The sequence below is a fragment of the Sinohyriopsis cumingii genome, chromosome 3, assembly GCF_028554795.1.
Source record: "Sinohyriopsis cumingii isolate HCF-2022 chromosome 3, ASM2855479v2, whole genome shotgun sequence".
NCBI classification, from domain to species: Eukaryota; Metazoa; Mollusca; class Bivalvia; order Unionida; family Unionidae; genus Sinohyriopsis; species Sinohyriopsis cumingii.
Window position 1 is genome coordinate 12,677,778 of NC_142963.1, and position 19,194 is coordinate 12,696,971.

The 19,194-nt window shown below is 35.4% G+C and overlaps 1 protein-coding gene across 1 annotated transcript in view; it reads right to left on the reverse strand.

The window, feature by feature from the left end:
- The window catches only part of LOC149802466 (leukocyte receptor cluster member 8 homolog), a 59,259-nt gene that overhangs the window by 19,706 nt on the left and 20,359 nt on the right, over positions 1-19,194 (reverse strand). Inside the window, exons 8-10 of the mRNA XM_089951713.1 lie at positions 14,915-15,154; positions 6,609-6,744; positions 4,997-5,086 (exon numbers count right to left, since the gene is read on the reverse strand). Of these exons, the coding sequence (XP_089807839.1) occupies positions 4,997-5,086; positions 6,609-6,744; positions 14,915-15,154 (466 nt within the window). The remainder of the gene's footprint in view (positions 1-4,996; positions 5,087-6,608; positions 6,745-14,914; positions 15,155-19,194) is intronic.

Consider the following 19,194-nt stretch of genomic DNA (forward strand, 5'->3'; position numbering starts at 1 on the left):
GTATATTAGCTCTTCTTCAGTGTTGGTCACAATTAGAGGTGGTTGTGGAAAAGTAATAAAAAAAAATGTAATATATTTGTAGCAGATGTTGTAGATACATGACAAAAACCTCTTAAAGAAGCAGTAAGAGCTTGGAAATCATTCAAAATTATGTCAATAATTGATAATTAGCCATAATGTATTAATTTTCACACCAAAATGGTACCAGAAAGAGGAAACAATTAGAGGTAAAATACAGGTTACATGTGTTTATGGAAGAATGTTCTATCTGACCAAAATTGTCTGTATTATCAATTTAGTGAGCTTTAAACCACACACTTTCAGTAAACATCACAAGGTATGTACAGAAAATGTAATTTGGATTTAATGGACATTTCGCCCAAGACACACCATGCTATGGCCTGTCCCGAGCGTTCCTTACCAATATTTACCAGCAAACAAGTGTCTTTCACCAGTTTAGGACAACGTCAATAACAGCTTATAAATAAAGTTCGTTTTTTGAAAGCATAAGTTTCATGATGCATTTTATTTATTTACTGACATTGCTGAAATGTTTCCCTATAACAATGTTGCAAGCATTTTGGAAAAATGCTGAACATCACAAACAAAAACAAAGTTTCAACCAGCGACAAGGATTAGGTAACAAGATTTCACTTGGGTCAACAAAGTTACTGTAGTGACCTTTGTTTGCCAGATATGTTTCACTACACATGTGAATTGCCCTGAACAAACAGGTTTGTCACGTTCTTGTTAAATGTCTTGAAGAGGTCCTGTGCGGTACATCTGTCAGAATCTAACAATGTCTACAAAGATTTATCCATTGCAAGATTCAACAGAACGTCAGGTATCTTATTATGTCACATTAACTATTTCTACATAAAAAAGGTTAGGTTTTTTACTACTTAAAACATCCATACATAGTTTTGTAATCATCGAGTCCATTTGAGCAAAATTTTAAATGTTTGCTGTGTCACAACTGTTAACATAAACTGTGATTTAATCAACATTCAGCCAAAAATTCACAAAACAATAAAGCTGTTTGCAGTTTGTCTGCATATGTTCTGTCAATAATATTTTGGCAGATTTAAAGTAAAGCTATGTATATTTAATGCAACTGCCCTTTTAAGTTGTGAGGTACTAAAGTTTGTTGACAACAGGATATTGACAACCAGATCTAAAGTGTCCCTTATCCCAAATGTTTTTGTGACACCTGTCTCAAGCATTATTACATTGTTGCTTCTAGTGATTATTAATCATTTTTGCAGTAATATTTTGAAAATCAGACATAAGCATTTTACAGTTTGCAGGTAGTGTCTTTTAAACAGAAATAGATAAATAGAAAAGAAATGCATGCTAACATTTCATGTTTTAATATGATTATTTTGTGTTAAAAATATTTATTAACTAATTTTATAATTTTAGACATCACAGCCCATACATCAGGCATATTTTCATGTAATTTGACAAGTATGCAATAATTTCTTTGCAAATATTCACCTGTTAATCAGATTATTATTATTATTCTTTTTATTATTATCATTTAGCGAATCTGTTCTTACCACCACCACTGATAATGCATTAAATTTTAATGATTTCTTGAGGGTATCTCAGAGACTGTTGATAAAATCTGCTCAAAGAAAGAATTAGTGCAACCAAGAGCCATTTGCTTCATCTTCCCATGCTGATGAGGTGAAGAAGAATATGCTCAAGTACTTCAAGGGCATAGTAAGTAAAACTATGAATGTGCTCAAGTACTTCAAGGGCATAGTAAGCAAAACTATGAATGCACTCAAGTACTTCAAGGGCATAGTAAGTAAAACTATGAATGTGCTCAAGTACTTCAAGGGCATAGTAAGCAAAACTATGAATGCACTCAAGTACTTCAAGGGCATAGTAAGTAAAACTATGAATGCGCTCAAGTACTTCAAGGGCATAGTAAGTAAAACTATGAATGCGCTCAAGTACTTCAAGGGCATAGTAAGTAAAACTATGAATGTCCTCAAGTACTTCAAGGGCATAGTAAGTAAAACTATGAATGCGCTCAAGTACTTCAAGGGCATAGTAAGTAAAACTATGAATGCCCTCAAGTACTTCAAGGGCATAGTAAGTAAAACTATGAATGCCCTCAAGTACTTCAAGGGCATAGTAAGTAAAACTATGAATGTCCTCAAGTACTTCAAGGGCATAGTAAGTAAAACTATGAATGCACTCAAGTACTTCAAGGGCATAGTAAGTAAAACTATGAATGTCCTCAAGTACTTCAAGGGCATAGTAAGTAAAACTATGAATGTCCTCAAATACTTCAAGGGCTTATTAAATAAAACTATGAATGTGCTCAAGTACTTCAAGGGCATAGTAAGTAAAACTATGAATGTATTCAAGTACTTCAAGGGCATAATAAGTAAAACTATGAATGTGCTCAAATACTTCAAGGGCATAGTAAGTAAAACTATGAATGTCCTCAAGTACTTCAAGGGCATAGTAAGTAAAACTATGAATGTATTCAAGTACTTCAAGGGCGTAATAAGTAAAACTATGAATGTGCTCAAATACTTCAAGGGCATAGTAAGTAAAACTATGAATGTGCTCAAGTACTTCAAGGGCATAGTAAGTAAAACTATGAATGTGCTCAAGTAATTCAAGGGCATAATAAGTAAAACTATGAATGTGCTCAAGTACTTCAAGGGCATAGTAAGTAAAACTATCAATGTGTTCAAGTACTTCAAGGGCATAGTAAGTAAAACTATGAATGTGCTCAAGTACTTCAAGGGCATAGTAAGTAAAACTATGAATGTATTCAAGTACTTCAAGGGCATAATAAGTAAAACTATGAATGTGCTCAAATACTTCAAGGGCATTGTAAGTAAAACTATGAATGTGCTCAAATACTTCAAGGGCATAGTAAGTAAAACTATGAATGTATTCAAGTACTTCAAGGGCATAATAAGTAAAACTATGAATGTGCTCAAATACTTCAAGGGCATAGTAAGTAAAACTATGAATGTGCTCAAGTACTTCAAGGGCATATTAAATAAAACTATGAATGTGCTCAAGTACTTCAAGGGCACAATAAGTAAAACCATGAATGTCCTCAAATACTTCAAGGGCACAGTAAGTAAAACCATGAATGTGCTCAAGTACTTCAAGGGCATAGTAAGTAAAACTATGAATGTGCTCAAGTACTTCAAGGGCATAGTAAGTAGAACTATAAATGTCCTCAAGTGCTTCAAGGGCACAGTAAGTAAAACTATGAATGTCCTCCAGTACTTCAAGGGCATAGTAAGTAAAACTATGAATGTGCTCAAATACTTCAAGGGCATAGTAAGTAAAACTATGAATGTGCTCAAGTACTTCAAGGGCACAGTAAGTAAAACTATGAATGTGCTCAAGTACTCCAAGGGCATAGTAAGTAAAACTACTAATGTCCTCAAGTACTTCAAGGACACATTAAGTAAAACTTTAAATGTGCTCAAGTACTTCAAGGGCACAGTAAGTAAAACTATAAATGTGCTCAAGTACTTCAAGGGCACAGTAAGTAAAACTACGAATGTGCTCAAGTATTTCAAGGGCATAGTAAGTAAAACTATGAATGTGGTCAAGTACTTCAAGGGCATAGTAAGTAAAACTATGAATGTCCTCAAGTACTTTAAGGGCACAATAAGTAAAACTATGAATGTCCTCAGGTACTTCAAGGGCACAGTAAGTAAAACTATGAATGCGCTCAAGTACTTCAAGGGCATAGTAAGTAAAACTATATTAGGCAGCTTATAAATGTTGCTGCACTGTGTAATGTTGGAGGGGAAAGATGCTAATACCCGTTGAAGAAATTCTGTTGTGCTTTATTAGTTATAATTTCACTTCGTAATAAAACTCTTACAAAATTTATATTTCTTTCCAGTTGTTGTTTCTGTGATATATTGGCTTTGATTATTAATTGGTTTGTTTACATTCAGGCACTACACCATGAAAAGCCAAACACAAAAAATGTGCTGGTGAAGTTCTTGAGGGAACTACTACACATTTCCTGATAATATTGGTTTGGTTCCCCAGAGTGATGTCATTATGACCAAAGAATAAATGAGCAAGGACAATATTTTTTTGGAGAAGATTGAAAGAAAATAAATCCATGTCATAATATTGTACCATTTGGTGATTTCATTCCTTCAATTATTCTCTTATCCTTATGTGCTGATTTCTCACATGCCAAGCATTACCATAATTTTTACAACTGACTTATTTTCCCAATCTGCTGAAGGCATCTCATTAAATTACATCATATATAACCATTCTGTCTTGTTTTTTAAATGACTATGTCTACCCCACTAAAACATTTGTGGCAATGTAATGCTTGGGAATTTGGCACCACAGGCACTCTACAACATTTGTGGTAATGCTTGGGAATCTGGTACCACGGGCAAATTAAATTTGCCCCAATTACTTAATATCAATTAGTTCCAAAAAATGTTGTATATTCATTTCAATTAAAGCATAATATCCTTCAGACCACAGATATGGCATATATCCATTTAAGAGAACTGAAAAAAATTAAAAAGGTTTCACTGTCTGAAGCATTAGGGGTGGGTAATTAATTTTAAAGTAACACTGCAATAAAGTAAACAAATAGCACTGGTTTTTTGAAAACATTTTTTTTATGGGTTCAATATATTAATTGGTGCAATCTTTTTAAAAACAATATGTTTATATTTTGAAGTCAAGTCCTTTTTTTAAAACCAGCACTGAAGAAGAACCCATATACACAACACTAACAGTATCAAACATAGTACATTTCTGTACCGATACAGCAATATTCCAGGATAACGAAAGAATCAATATCATTTCATAAAGAAGAATTCAACCATAAAATTTTAAACTAGGGACAAGTTTCAAAATTTATACATGTGTTCCTTTTTACCAAAATAACAGAATGCAAAATATTCTAAAGAGGGGAAATATAAATATGAGATGCAAAGAAAGCTTCCCAAATCCATGTACTCACTGAGGTAAGGCGTAGATAAGGTTTTTCCAAGTCTGTACAGGCCCCTATCACGTGCAGCTTGGACCAATCAATATCCGATTCTTCACCACTCTAGAAACAATAGGAAAAAAATTAATCTTAAGATTAATGCTACTTTTAATGAAGATAATGAGGTTTCATGGTACATTTAACTTTTTGGCTTCATACACACATCCCTCACAAATATAGTCCCCCCTCTGGAAATGACACCTTCCCAGTGCAAAGGGGGACCAATGATGTGTGGTGTGTGTGTGCATATATATATATATATATATATATATATATATATATAACACACACACACTTACACATAGCCAAACCTGTTGGCAGCAGCCACTCGTAAAGGTACAACTGGCACAGGTGACTGATGAACATAGGTTCACCTTTTAAAAATTTAAAAAAAAACAAAAAACATTACCATGCACCAAATGTCATTATTATTACATTGTCACTATTGTTGTATGTGCGCTATTTAACAAAATAGTAGGTACACATACATGTTCTCTCCCAAATTTATCATCCACAAAAGATTATTGTAATCTGCTCCCATTATTCCATCCTATAATTAAATCAGCATAGACTTCAAATAATCACCGATCTTAATTTGTTTTCTGCACCATGGTAAAACAATAATTTTACTGCAGACTTACATAGGACTAAAACAGATGACTTACTCTTTCGCTTAAAAACAGCTGTTCACACTTTAAAATAATATCTCAATAGGTCTATTGCCCATCTGGCCAAAATAAAAGACAGTTGGTTTGTGTGAGAAACCTGTGATGAATAGTAAATCAAAAGAAACCATATATGGCTATACTGTGACCCATCAACCAATACATTGCCTGACTTAAAAGTTTTAAATACTGAATGACCCCTAACCTTAATTAAAAGGGATTCAACTCGTATATTTTTCCCACCATCCAGCAAATGAACTGTTTCGACCCTTTACCCTAATGACAAAAACTGCCATGGGTTTGGATTTGACATATCGAGATACACAGTCAACGTGCTTGGCATTATGTGTGCAAGTGAGATAAAAAAATGTCTGCACATCAATTTATATAACATTGCTTTTTGTAAACAATACCTTTCTTATGAGGCAAAAAGGATTGCTAAAAAAGCAAATAGTCCAAAATCAGGGAGTAAAAATACCAAACGTACTAACTGCTCATTCAAGTGTTGTATAAATTGTCATTTTTTTGGGCAAATATAACATGTTCATCAGTATGATCTGTATCCCAGTGCCTGTCCTCAATGGAAAAGTTAGTCTTCATTAGATTGTCTCCACCAATTCATTTATTATTGTCAAGTAATTGCATACATAAAAAGCATCATATTTTGTCACAATATTTGCATGTTTTGTGAAATTTTATATACAAGTGGTTCATTCGATTATACAAGTAAATGATCTGCAAAATGATCAAGTCCCTAAAGCGATTAACTCTTTGGTGATGAAAAAAAAAATCATCTGAAACTGATTCCCTTGTTAGCTGAGTTTTGTCTTCAGAAACAGTGAATATTAAATATGAAAGCAAATAAGAGTAAACTTTACCGGTGGACAAGTAAAGAAATAAAATCCTTTCTCTTTACTTACATCATAGCTGTTAATGGTGAGGGTAAAATTGGATCTCTGACGCTTAGGTTCTGTTTCAAGTTGATCCCCAAAGCGAGCTGCCCTTTTCAACAACTTCTCTTCTGTGTATGGCATATCCTCCTCAGGAAACTGAGGACTAAAAATGTTTAAAACGGGTTAAATATGACACTGTTGCATTTTAAAGGGTTAAATATGACACTGTTGCATTTTAAAAGGGTTCAATATGACATCGTTGCATTTTAAAAGGGTTAAATGACATTGTTGCATTTTAAAAGGGTTAAATATGACAGTGTTGCATTTTGTTAACACTTTTGTAAGCATCAGAGAATAGTACTTACTAATCTATTCATAAGTATCTAATTACAGGCAGAGTGAACAGTTTTAACAAGCTAAAAAAAACCCCCAAAAATATTCTCCAAATGCATTAATTATTCCAACCGATCACACAGCATTGGCTTCATCCGAATATGAATGTAGTACATACTCATTTACCAGTCAAATCCAAATAACACAGACTGTCAGGGTCTATGCTATATGTTCTACTGATTAATCCCAACAAAATGCATAGACCCAGATCTGCCAGTGCATTATATGACTGGATCTATGCAGTCTGCAGTTGGATCATGCATATAATGTAACCGAATATAATGTAACCTAATATAATGTAACCTAACATAGTGTAACCTAATATAGTGTAATCTAATATAGTGGAAAAGTTTGTAAACTGAAAAGAAAAGCACGTATCAATTCTAAAGAATTAAACTGATCCAGAAAATAATAACAAATTGGTATCAACTGCACTCTTTTTAAAAGAGCCTTGTTGCATTCTGAGATCTTTTATTGTTACTAGTTTCTAACAGTATTTCATTCAAAAGCATAATTTAGTTTTCAATTACTTACCATCTCCAGTAAGCTATCTATTTATCAAGTATCTTGATAGTATGTGCCACAATCCTGCCACCATTTTCTATTTGACCTTTCTGCCACAAAATTCACTAATATTGCTTCAATGTAATATTTTTGGCTGCTTCTGTCACTTCAGCATGAAGCTAATTTTTAATTATGCTTCTCCAAAAACACTTGTTAATCACATTAATATTAAAGATACACTGTATATCCTTGTGTACAAGCCCATACACGTATAAGCCAATCCCACATACTGAATGGGCAAATAAAGTGCACGACCCACACAGATGTGATGTGATTTTGATTTTTAACGTAGCTTTAACAATTTTTCAGTTATATTGCTATGATGTCTGCAGTGTGACAGTTTATAGTGATGTCTAGCACCGGGGCATCATGCCACAGACATGTAGCATGATATCCCACCCAGTCACATTATCCTGACACCAGGCCGACCAGTCCTAACACTAACCTCTTAATGCTGAGCGTCAAGCGAGGCAGCTGCTAGTACCATTTTTGTAAGTATTTGGTATGACTCGGCCGGGGATAGAACCCATGACCTCCCGCAGCCGAGGCAAATGCTCTAACCACTAGGCCACCGGAGTGGTCGACCAACACACAATGGACTCGTAAGTTCAGCCAAACTGAAATTCTTGTTATTGCTACTCCTTCTGAAATGTTGGCCATATTCACATGGGATTTTAGTACAAGAGGTCCTGGGGATTCAGATTAGACAAGATCTTGTATTCGGCAATCAACAATAACAATGTATACCAATAGTCAACAAGAAAACTTAAGTTTAGACCTTGTCCCATGGATAAGCCAACCTCTCTTCTTCCAAGTTTTTTTAATTTATATATTCAGTTTATACACGAGAATATATTACTGTACCTGCTACCTCCCAAATCAAGCCCAACTAAAATGACGAAAATCATGTATTAACAAAGGGTAACCATTCTTGCCCATTACCTCCCCTCGCTACCACCAAGTGTCGTTAGCCTTAAGTCTGATCAATATGCCAATAAGGATGCTCACATGGCAGGGTGGTTGGAAGGATTTTTTAGTAATGTAATCAGGTATGTATTCTCAGAGAAACATAATTTACCTAAAATGTCAGTTTCACCATCATATACGTTCCTCGATCACATTTACAAAAAGAAAATAGGAAATAGGAGGAAGTGCTAAGCATCTGACCTATACCTCGAGTATGCTTCTAGGGAATAATGGCTGATTTCCCATGCAACATCCTATATCTTGTAAAGATAATTATTTAAATCTTCTTACAAACAAAATTTCACTGGCAAATCCTGTGAAGCTAAAAGTCAGTGTAGACATTTTTTTGGGTCTGATAGTCTTCTGGGCCACTGCCACCGGACTCAAGGTTGGTCTATATAAAGCTGAACATCTGAGATAGAATTCTGATTGTTGATTGACAGTAACATATTTCTGTTGATTGACAGTAACATATATTTGGCTACAAAGCCTCGCTGTGGCAAGAAGTCCACAACACCATCCAATCTGAACTAAGATAGTTCTCGTCAACGGAAAAGGTATGTAACTTGCTCATCCTGCATAATGAAGCTAGCGATATCAGCAGACCTGTTTTGGACGATAGTAAGTTCAGTTAACTACAGGCTAATTGCTCAAATTTATCTGAACTGAGCAAGGTTAAAACCCTGGAAAGATTCCTTTGGAAACAGGGTGAGGAATTTTGGGAGATTCAGAACAAAATTGGCAAAAAGGTTTGGTAAATCTTTAGCATGACTGATATTGTGTTTGCCTTGATGCCAGAATGTGTCAAATATCACCGAGTGGTAACCTTTAATGGCAACTGGGGCAAACTGTTTCTCCTTGTATAGCCAGGGAATAAAGTCAGCCAGTTGAGGGTCAGAGACTCAAAGGAAAAATGTTATAGACTCAACAAACTGGGTAGGTATATACCGTATGTACTGGATATGTTGGGACTCGATAAAATAAATATTTTTTTTCCTGTCCCAGAACTTATGGTGAAACATTTTTTTCACTTTAGTCATATGTCCCAAGACTTAAGAAACAAAATAAATTTGTATCGCATTTGTGCCTGCCCCCCCCCCACGTTGTAATAAAATAGATAAAACGCTTAATTGATAATTAAAAGAAACTAACTAACTAACTTTGTGTTATCATTTATTCCTTTTTTTCAACATGAGCGTTAAAGAATAAAATATTTCCACAAAATCCGTATAAGTGGCGTAGGCTTCCATACTGTAGCATGTATCAATTATGTCTGATACCACACACCACGTTGTTCATTTACATGAACACTAACAGTTGTGTGTGGTTGTGCTCAAAGGTTTGAACATGTTATCCGACTGAAAACTGGAGCCAACAAAATCGCAAACAAGAGGGAAATAGTCAACCGATATATTGAAGACGCCATACACGCATGATACGGTGTTGGGTGGAAAATAATCAAGATTGAATTATATCCAGGTCTACCGTATGACTATATCGCAAATAAAAATCGTCATTTGAAAACATACATTCACTTGAGTGCAAGTGACAGTTTTTTTCACCAGCTCGAGTTACAAAATTATCCTTACTATTTACCCGCAGACATCAATGCTCCTTTGTATTAATTGTAACCACATATGCCAAGCACACAGAAGCCCTGGTGATGAATAAACACGACTGGCAGCAAGCAGCTAACTCCTTCTTTGAACCTACCAACAGGACATCAAAGACAAAAGGTTATTTTATCACAAAGCAAGCCAATCTCAGAAGCCGACTTTGGTTTTTTTTAAAAGGGTATCAATACAAAGGTTATTTTATTGCAAAGCAAGCCGGCATCGGCAAGTGACTATGAATTCTGTGAAGTGAGCTGATTTTTTTTTTAATATACAAAGCTGGCCGAGATATGGAAGTAAACTTGGGTTCATTTTCACCACTATTCATGGTAATTTCGAAAATAAATTGAAACAATGGAACACATTTTAAAGTCACACAATACAGTGCTTTGTGCACAGATGTCTCTGACCTAGCAATATTTGGAGAAAATAAAATCATGTGATGAATTCGTGAAGGCCAGAAGAGTAGCAAACGATTTCGCAAACAAGAGGGAAATAATCAACCGATATATTGAAGACAACTGCCATTCACGCATGGCATGTTGTTAGGTGCAAAATAGCCAAGATTGAATTACATCCAGGTCTACTGTATGACAGTATCTCGCAAATAAAAATCATTATTTGAAAACACATTCACTTGAGTGCAAGTGACAATCTTTTCGCCGGCGCAGGCTACAAAAGTATTATTACTATTTACACGCAAACATCAGTGCAGCTTTGTATTAATTACTACTACAGATGCCAAGCACACAGAAGCCCTGGTGGTAAATAAACACAGCTGGCAGCCAGCAGTAAACTTCTTCTTTGAACTTACCGACAGGACATCAGAGACAAAGGTTATTTTTATTACAAAGCAAGCCGATGTCGGAAGTCGAATTTGGACTCGGAACCCGATTTTTTTAAAAAGGATATCAATACAAAGGTTATTTTATTGCAAAGCAAACTGACCTTGGAAGCCGACTATGGATTCTTTTAAGTGTACCGATATTTTATTTTTTAGCTTTGAATATACAAAGACGGCTGAGATATGGAAGCCAACTTTAGTTCCTTTTCACCACTATTCACGAAAATTTTGAAAATAAGGTGAAACAATGGAACAGTTTTTAAAGTTACACAATATAGTGCTTCGTGCGCGAACATCGATGACCCAGCATCATCCATAAGATTTGGAGAAAATAAAATCACGTGATGAATTCGTGAAGGCCAGAAGAAACTCAAGTGTACTTTGATCACATTCCAGGATGGACTGACGATAAGATGGGTGTCAGAAGTGTGAGAATTAGCAAGACTAGTGCAGATTTGAAAAAATCTGACTTTTGTCCTTCAGTTTCCGCTTCAGGTGGTGTGTTGCCTCTAACAAATTTTCACGGTATGAGAACACTAAAAAAAATATTAATGTACCAAAAGAATAGATCGTATGTGTGCAGGAGAAGGGTTGTGTTGATGAGATGCTGCTGCAGTGGATTAAAGAGTTTTTATCTCAAGTACACAGTTTTATATTTTTTTAAATAAAAATTTCAGCTGGAGTGCAATTTCCGACATGTAATTTTCGAATGATTTAAAAGGTGTCCCACAACTTACGACTCGAAAATAACGATGTGTCCCAGAACATACAGTTCACAAAAAAATTACTTTTAAAATTAATTTATGGTGTCCCAACAAATACGGTAAATACAGTAGCTAGACTGTAGGTTTGGTAAATCTTTAGCATGACTGATATTGTGTTTGCCTTGATGCCAGAATGTGTCAAATATCACTGAGTGGTAACCTTTAAAGGTAACTGGGGCAAACTGTTTCTCCTTGTATAGCCAGGGAATAAAGTCAGCCAGTTGAGGGACAGAGAGACTCAAAGGAAAAATGTTATAGACTCAACAAACTGGGTAGGTATATAGCTAGACTGAGTAGACCACTGACCCAGAGTTGTCCCATCTGAAAGGGGCTGGGAAGGATGAAGATCAGACATTTCCTAGTTCATTAGAAAACCATGACGATTCAAAAGTCATAGATCATTTCTACTCTTAAGAAGAATAGAACATACCATGTGTTTTTAGAGGATGTCTTCAAAGTATACTGCCACTGCTGTAGATATCATCTCCATCTTGGTTTTCAGTGGTATAATATACTGGCTGAAGCAATCCAGGTTGACAAACAACCTTAACTTGCCATTCACTTTCTGGATATAAAAAAGACTGGATTAAAAAAGCCAATAGGTTGCAGTTTTTGACACAATCTCCACATGTTTATCAATGAGCAGCCTTATCCATGTTGTAGAAAAACATCCTCCTCCAGATATGATGGTACATCCATAAAAAGGGAAGGAGAAAACTGAAGACTGGGTTAATGAAATACGAAGCCCCTCTGAAATGACCTTGACCCCCACTTTTCACTTCATGAAGCCAAGATTGGCAGAGGCAGTCATCCCATTGGCAATGGAATGATGAGCTGCTCTGAAAATTGCCAAATCTAGCACTGAAGATGTGGCAACATTTCGAACCAGTCTCAAAGTGGCATCAAAATACATTATTGTCCACTTTATAAAACATTGGGGAAGACATGAACTGTTAGATTTTTTATATCTAGAGCTCAGTATGGAAGGCATCAGAGTGGGTTTTGTACCAGCGAGAAGAAAACATCACTGGTACTTGATTTTCAGAAAAACTTATGCATTCCTGGTCCACAGAATCTTCCTGACAGATGGTCATTAATTTCCCTAATTTCACCAAATGGGGAAGCAGACAGAAGGACAGTCTTTTACTCATTATCAAGATATATTGACACTGACTTTATGGTCATGTGTGGCAGTAGTCACTCTGAACCTGACAACACACTATATTTCTTTGACTGCAGTTTTGAAACCAAACTCAGTCCATCACATGTTTGATCCAGAGTAATTGTTGCAATGAGTATATTGTTTTCCTCTTCTGGTTTAACCTGCTTATCTGGATAAATGGCACAGATGATGGAATGCTGTGATCTCTGTACAACTCATGGACCATTCCCTGCAGTTAAGTCAACATATGGGAAGCTGGTCACCAGACAAATGTTTCACATCATGAATATGGTCGGCACAGTTTCTGGTTGTGCAAATGTGGTCCAACCATCACAGGTACTAGCTGCACCAAGGTCATGGTTGGATGGACAAATTGTTCACTTAAATACGTGCAATAATATGGGTATATCACAGAATGTGCAGTGAGATGGATGGATCTACCACTAAGATCCCCATAGATGCATGAAGATGGAGCAACCATGGCTGGCTAGAGTTATGTAAAGAAAGTCTCCAAGCTGGATAGATGGCCCTGGATGGCAATCTCATATTTAAAGATGGATCCAATGGATCCGGTTAAAGTGGAACATATGTGGGGGGGGGGGAGGGGGAGGAGGCAAAACGTTGGGTAAAATATGGCCTGAAATAAATAATTGGGTCATATTCTCCTGAACTAGATCATGCATCTGTTCAAAGGCATCAGCCTGCAAAACTTCAATATTTTGTTCTGCCAATTCCAATGAATTATAGTTGACAGTTTTAAATGTCATACTTGGTGGAAGTGGGTGGGGGGAGAGAGAAACCCAGCAATGTCACCCACAAGAGATGCTGACTTATGATATATGCTTAGGATATGATGTTATCTTTGCAAGATTTATTTCTTTGGTCATTCCATTTGGTTGCTTTCTGTGAAACTGCAGTCTGGACTTTTCTGACCACATATAGTGCACACGCTGGTGCATACTAAATACCAGGTTCCTGCCACAAATTTAGAAAGAAGATTCTGGACCATTTTCATACCTTTTTCAGACCAAAAAATAGAAATCTCTGTATCACCCCAAGTGTTCTGAATCAAGTGTACTAAAACTTCTCCCAGACACAAAAGAGCAGTCATTTTATCAATCAGTTTCAGACTAAGATGGTCGCAATAATGAATTTCTCTTTTTAAAAAGACTTTTTTAAGTCACTTTTCAATTTTCCCAGGCATTTTTAAGACTTGCAAAGGCAATTTTTAAATTTTAGACATTTTCCAGAAATCCAGACCCGCACAGGATGCCTATAAACAAGACTCACATATCTTTCCTTACTTTAAATTTCTCGCATTTGGTCTGCATGTTTTACTGAAATGGCACACAAGTTAAAAAGAAAAGCATAAATGAACAATTTAGTGTTAAGAATTCACTCATACAACACCTGTTATGAATAGAGTAAATGAAAATAGGCAGTGTCATACTAAACCATGAGTGACAACATGTGTTCAATGACAGCAAGTTGTTGAAGTGGTCTAAATAGTCCAAGAATGCGATAAATTCACCAAAATATTGGGGAAAAATGAAGTAAAAATAATGTATACAACCCACAGAACATGACTAATGCACGTTAAAAGTCCAACTTCCTGGGTGCATGGATAATTATTTTTACATGGATATAGGCGTGGATTGTTGAGGGGTAGCATGTAGGACTCTTGACAGTATGAAAGCAAAGCTTACAAACAGTGACACCTGGTGGTGGCAAGGGGAGGTTATAGGCAAGAGTTAAGCCTTTTTCAAAGGAGACAGAAAAAAAGAATTTTTGGTAGCAGGCTTGTATGAATAACATTAATTAGATCGAAGAAAATATTTGAAGTAGAAAATAAAAACATGAGGCTCCAGTGGGTCTGATGTCAATTATTGACTCCCAAAGAGCTATTTCACTCAGCAGGCTTATAGAGTATTGAAAAAAAATTACTATTGGCTCCCTCTGCAGAATATGGAGAAATCACACTTAAAAAAAATTCCCATTAAAATAATAATGAATGCATTGACACTTACAATTCTTTTTTTCCTTTCCGGACATTTTTGTTTTTATTCTTGGCTGCCTGTTTCTTGCCTGTAGATGGACTAGACAGGGAATCTTTGTTGGGTCTGTTTTTATTTGCAGAATTATGAGCAGCTCGACCTTTTCCTCGTCCTCTCCCTCTTCCACGGCTTCGACTGCCACTTTCCCTTTGGCTGGATTGGTGGGACAATTTTTCATATGACAGACTAGACGAAGAACTTGCACTGCTAGCACTAGATATTACACACAAAAATGAAAATCAGCAAACATTCACACCAACAAACAAACAAATAATATTAACAACAATAATAATAATACCTAGAAAAAGTGAGTTTCACAAAAGGGCTCCATTTCAAAACAAAATAGAGAATAAAAAGAATGCAGCTCTAGACATCTATGTATGTGAACAATGCCGACATCAAACTGTATCAGAATAATATTATGTTAAATAGGTCTTGAGCTATGCTGATTATAAGCAACACCCCATGAAAAGGATAATGAAGCTGATTGTGAAAGGCCATAATGCCGTCCAAAATGGAGTAGGCAAGACCCAAATTTTAAAAGAAAGACTTAGGTTGATGAGACCAATTCCATCCGAATATGTTGAATAGTTATTGAACTAACTCAACTGTAAACAACATCCCATGTCAGGATAGAACACCAATAAATAAGAACCATAACTGTCTCAAATATGGAATAGATATGACCAAACATTCAAATGCACACCTAGAAAGGTAAAAATGTTAGTAAAAGACAACATGTCAATCTGCATGCATAGCCAAGTTCATCAAATGGGATCCAATTATCTGAAAGGTTTCATAACCATGAGTGCATGGTATATGACACACCATGATATATACTTGGCCATGTTTCTTGAAAATTTACCCAAATGTTACAAGGTTATGGCCCAGGAGAAGAGACAATTCCCAAGTCATCTGCTTTAAGTCTTGTTCAACAAGACTTGCAATGTCTGATGTAATGCTGGCTAAAAATATGTGTTCATGCAAAAGCATGACTAGTTCTATATCATAAGCCTGAATTAGCCACTAAGAACAATCAAATGTGAACTAATCCGTAACATGTCATTCTGCTCAAAAGAAGGTAACAGATATTCAAAATATGAGTCATGAATTTATTTAACTTTGGTTTCTCATCCACTGGCAAATCCAAAATGCAGCAGAACCCAGCAAAAGAGAGAGTAAGCTAAGCAAGCATAACGAAAACCGTGTTCACACATTTATACAGTATTGGAAAACAAATTGGCAGCAGGTTTCCAAACAGACTGAACACAATATTTTTCCTGTTTTCAAGGTTCACCTTCAACCATTACTGAATGGAATTAAAGAACATTTTAGATTGTAAAAACATGCATTTTCTAAATCTAAAGATGCTTTTCTTTCAAGACTCTCCAAAACATCAAAGTCAGAAAAGATGATCGTGTACAAAACCACAAAATGTATCACATGAAACAAGTTTGATTATAGTCCTATAAATTAGCATGTAAAGTCATTTCGATGTACAGAATAAAAATTCTAACAATATTTTGCTGACCTTCATTATGTTGCCAAGTGGTAACAACATAATGAACATAAATTAGTTTTGTTTCCTTTCAAACTTTTAATTCTAAAGAACTCTATAGCAATATATATATATATATATATGTATGTGTGTGTGTGTGTGTGCATCTTACAGAAAGTAAAACATTTTCTATTCCAATATATAAAAAACAATAAACTCAAATAATTAAAATCTTGTCTTGTAATAAAAAGAGTATAACCCTAAATTTATGTGCTAATAAAATCCGTTTCTTCCGTATATTTCCACCCCATTTTTCATATTTTGACATTTAGGTTGGTGTGGGGTCAATGGGGTCAATGGAAGTCCAACAGTCACGTGATATCAACAACCAACTCCTTTTAATGTTGTTATACAGAAATTCAATTATATTAAATGAAAGTCAGATACTTTTTGTAAAAAACCAGCAATCTGGCCAGTCTGATTTATCAAGAAGAAAGCACATGTCAATGTGGTAGTCACGTGATAAAACAAAACTCCATAAGTTGTTCTCGGAATATATAAATATGGAGAATTTTGTGTTCTTTCGATTTTGCATTTTTATTACAACCAGCAAAAGACTTTCATTTAATATTTTGGTATTTTTTCTCTACAACATTTGAAAATGTGGGTTGTGAGATTTGTCTACTCATGCGACTAGCAATGCAAATCCAAGTACCAGGTCAAATTTCATGAACACCTTGTCTTTCAGCAGATTAAAGACATAACGATTTTAATACTAACGATTTCTGAGAAAATAAGCAATTTTCATATCAATTTCACGCATGTATCACTCGAGCTAACAATGTTTAAGTTTGCTCGACCATCTCGTATGCGGCTACGCTTTGCCACAACCATGTTGGCATCTTGAGATGCTAGACTGGTTTTCATACCTTATATGTAACGAAAGATATGGATATCAAGCTGAGTTTGAAAATAAAAGACTACTAGAAGAATCTAATCCACTGAGCTTTAGGATTCACTCAGCATATATGTTTATTGCAAGACTTTTCACGGTCAGGAAATTTTTTATTATTTCTCCAGACTTTTTCCCAATAGCATGGGAACCATGCTGTATACCCAACTTGTTTCTCTGATCAGAATGCTCAAAAAATGTTGTGTTCAACCTGATTTAAGTTATCTGATTTAGTCCAGCACCCTATACCCTGGTACAACAAACTTAAAGGTAGATCCTATTCTGGTGCAAGTAGAGAACATCTGGCGTAAGACATCAACTTGCAAAATCTTGTGATGAGGATTATAATTCTGCTCTGGCAGATTAAACTGACAATTAAACTGAATAAATAGCAGTGAGATTGTATGTATATAACAGTGAGATTGTATATCATACCTATTCAATACTGATTGAACTTTTTTTTGGTACTGTGCATAAAAAATGAGTCAATCTGGGTGAAAATTATATCAATCCCCATGGATGTGCTGATTCCCCTGCATTTACTGTAGATTGTCTTCAGAGTCCAATCAAACATGAAATCAAAAGTGCAAATTTCATTAGCATTTTAAATGATTCGTCAGCAGACAGTGCCACTGTAGAACAAAAAATGATATATATGCATTATTTGTCACCCTTGTGCTGTATGATTAGGATTTTTAACGTTTAAAAAAAATTCAGTCATATCGCTACGATGGCTGCAGTGTGGCAGCTTATAGTGATGTCAAGCACTGGAGCATCATGCCACAGACATGTAGCATGATGTCCCCACCCAGTCACATTATCCTGACACCAGGCCGACCAGTCCTAACACTAACCTCTTAATGCAGAGTGCCTAGCGAGGCAGCTCTTAGTATGTACCATTTTTTAAGTCTTTGGTATGACTTGACTGGGTTTCGAACCCACGACCACAGGAGTGGTCCCTTATAAATTGGGACTGAGATCAGAAAAGAAAGGGAACTGCATTGCTTTAAAAAAAACTACTTTATTAAATCCCGCAGATCAATGAAACAATGCTTTTGTACTGAATTTGTTATTTCTCACAACAGCTCAAACAACTCTTACATGTTTATATGCATGATGGACCTGGCCCCCTCTAAGGGTGACAGATCTTTGACTTACTACACATCAACACTATTTGCAGGCCCTGCTACCACACTGACATGTGTTCTCTGCTTGATGAATCTGGTGTGTCGAGGTTTCTTATCAATGTGTTAAGATTAAATATTGTGTCCTTTCTATCTTTTACAAACATTTCGTAGTTGAATTTTTAAATGCAGGATGATACTTTATGTTTTATATATGTACATGTTTTCACAGAGGCCTGTGCATGTCTTCCAGGCTTGATAATTTGAATTTTAAAATTACTTAATTATTTAGTGTCAAGCCAGATTCTTCACATCATGCGGTATATACTGTATATATTGTACATAACAGATAGAAGGCCTCAAGGTAGATTAGTTCTGTAACTAATTGAGTTACCTTCTCTAAATAAAGTCTTTATTATTATTATTATTATTATTATTATTATTATTATTTAATAGTTTTGAAATTTTGTACATCAGAAAGGGGTTTATTTTTTATATCACGTGAATACTGAACACCAGATGTCTTTTAGCTGCAAGATTTGTGTAGGTCATGTGACTAGCAATGTAAAAGACAAATATCAGGTCAAATTGCATTAATGTTGCAGTTTCGTTTCGACCTCAGTGGATTATAGACACGACGATTATAATACAATTTCTCAGAAAAAAATCATTTTCCTAT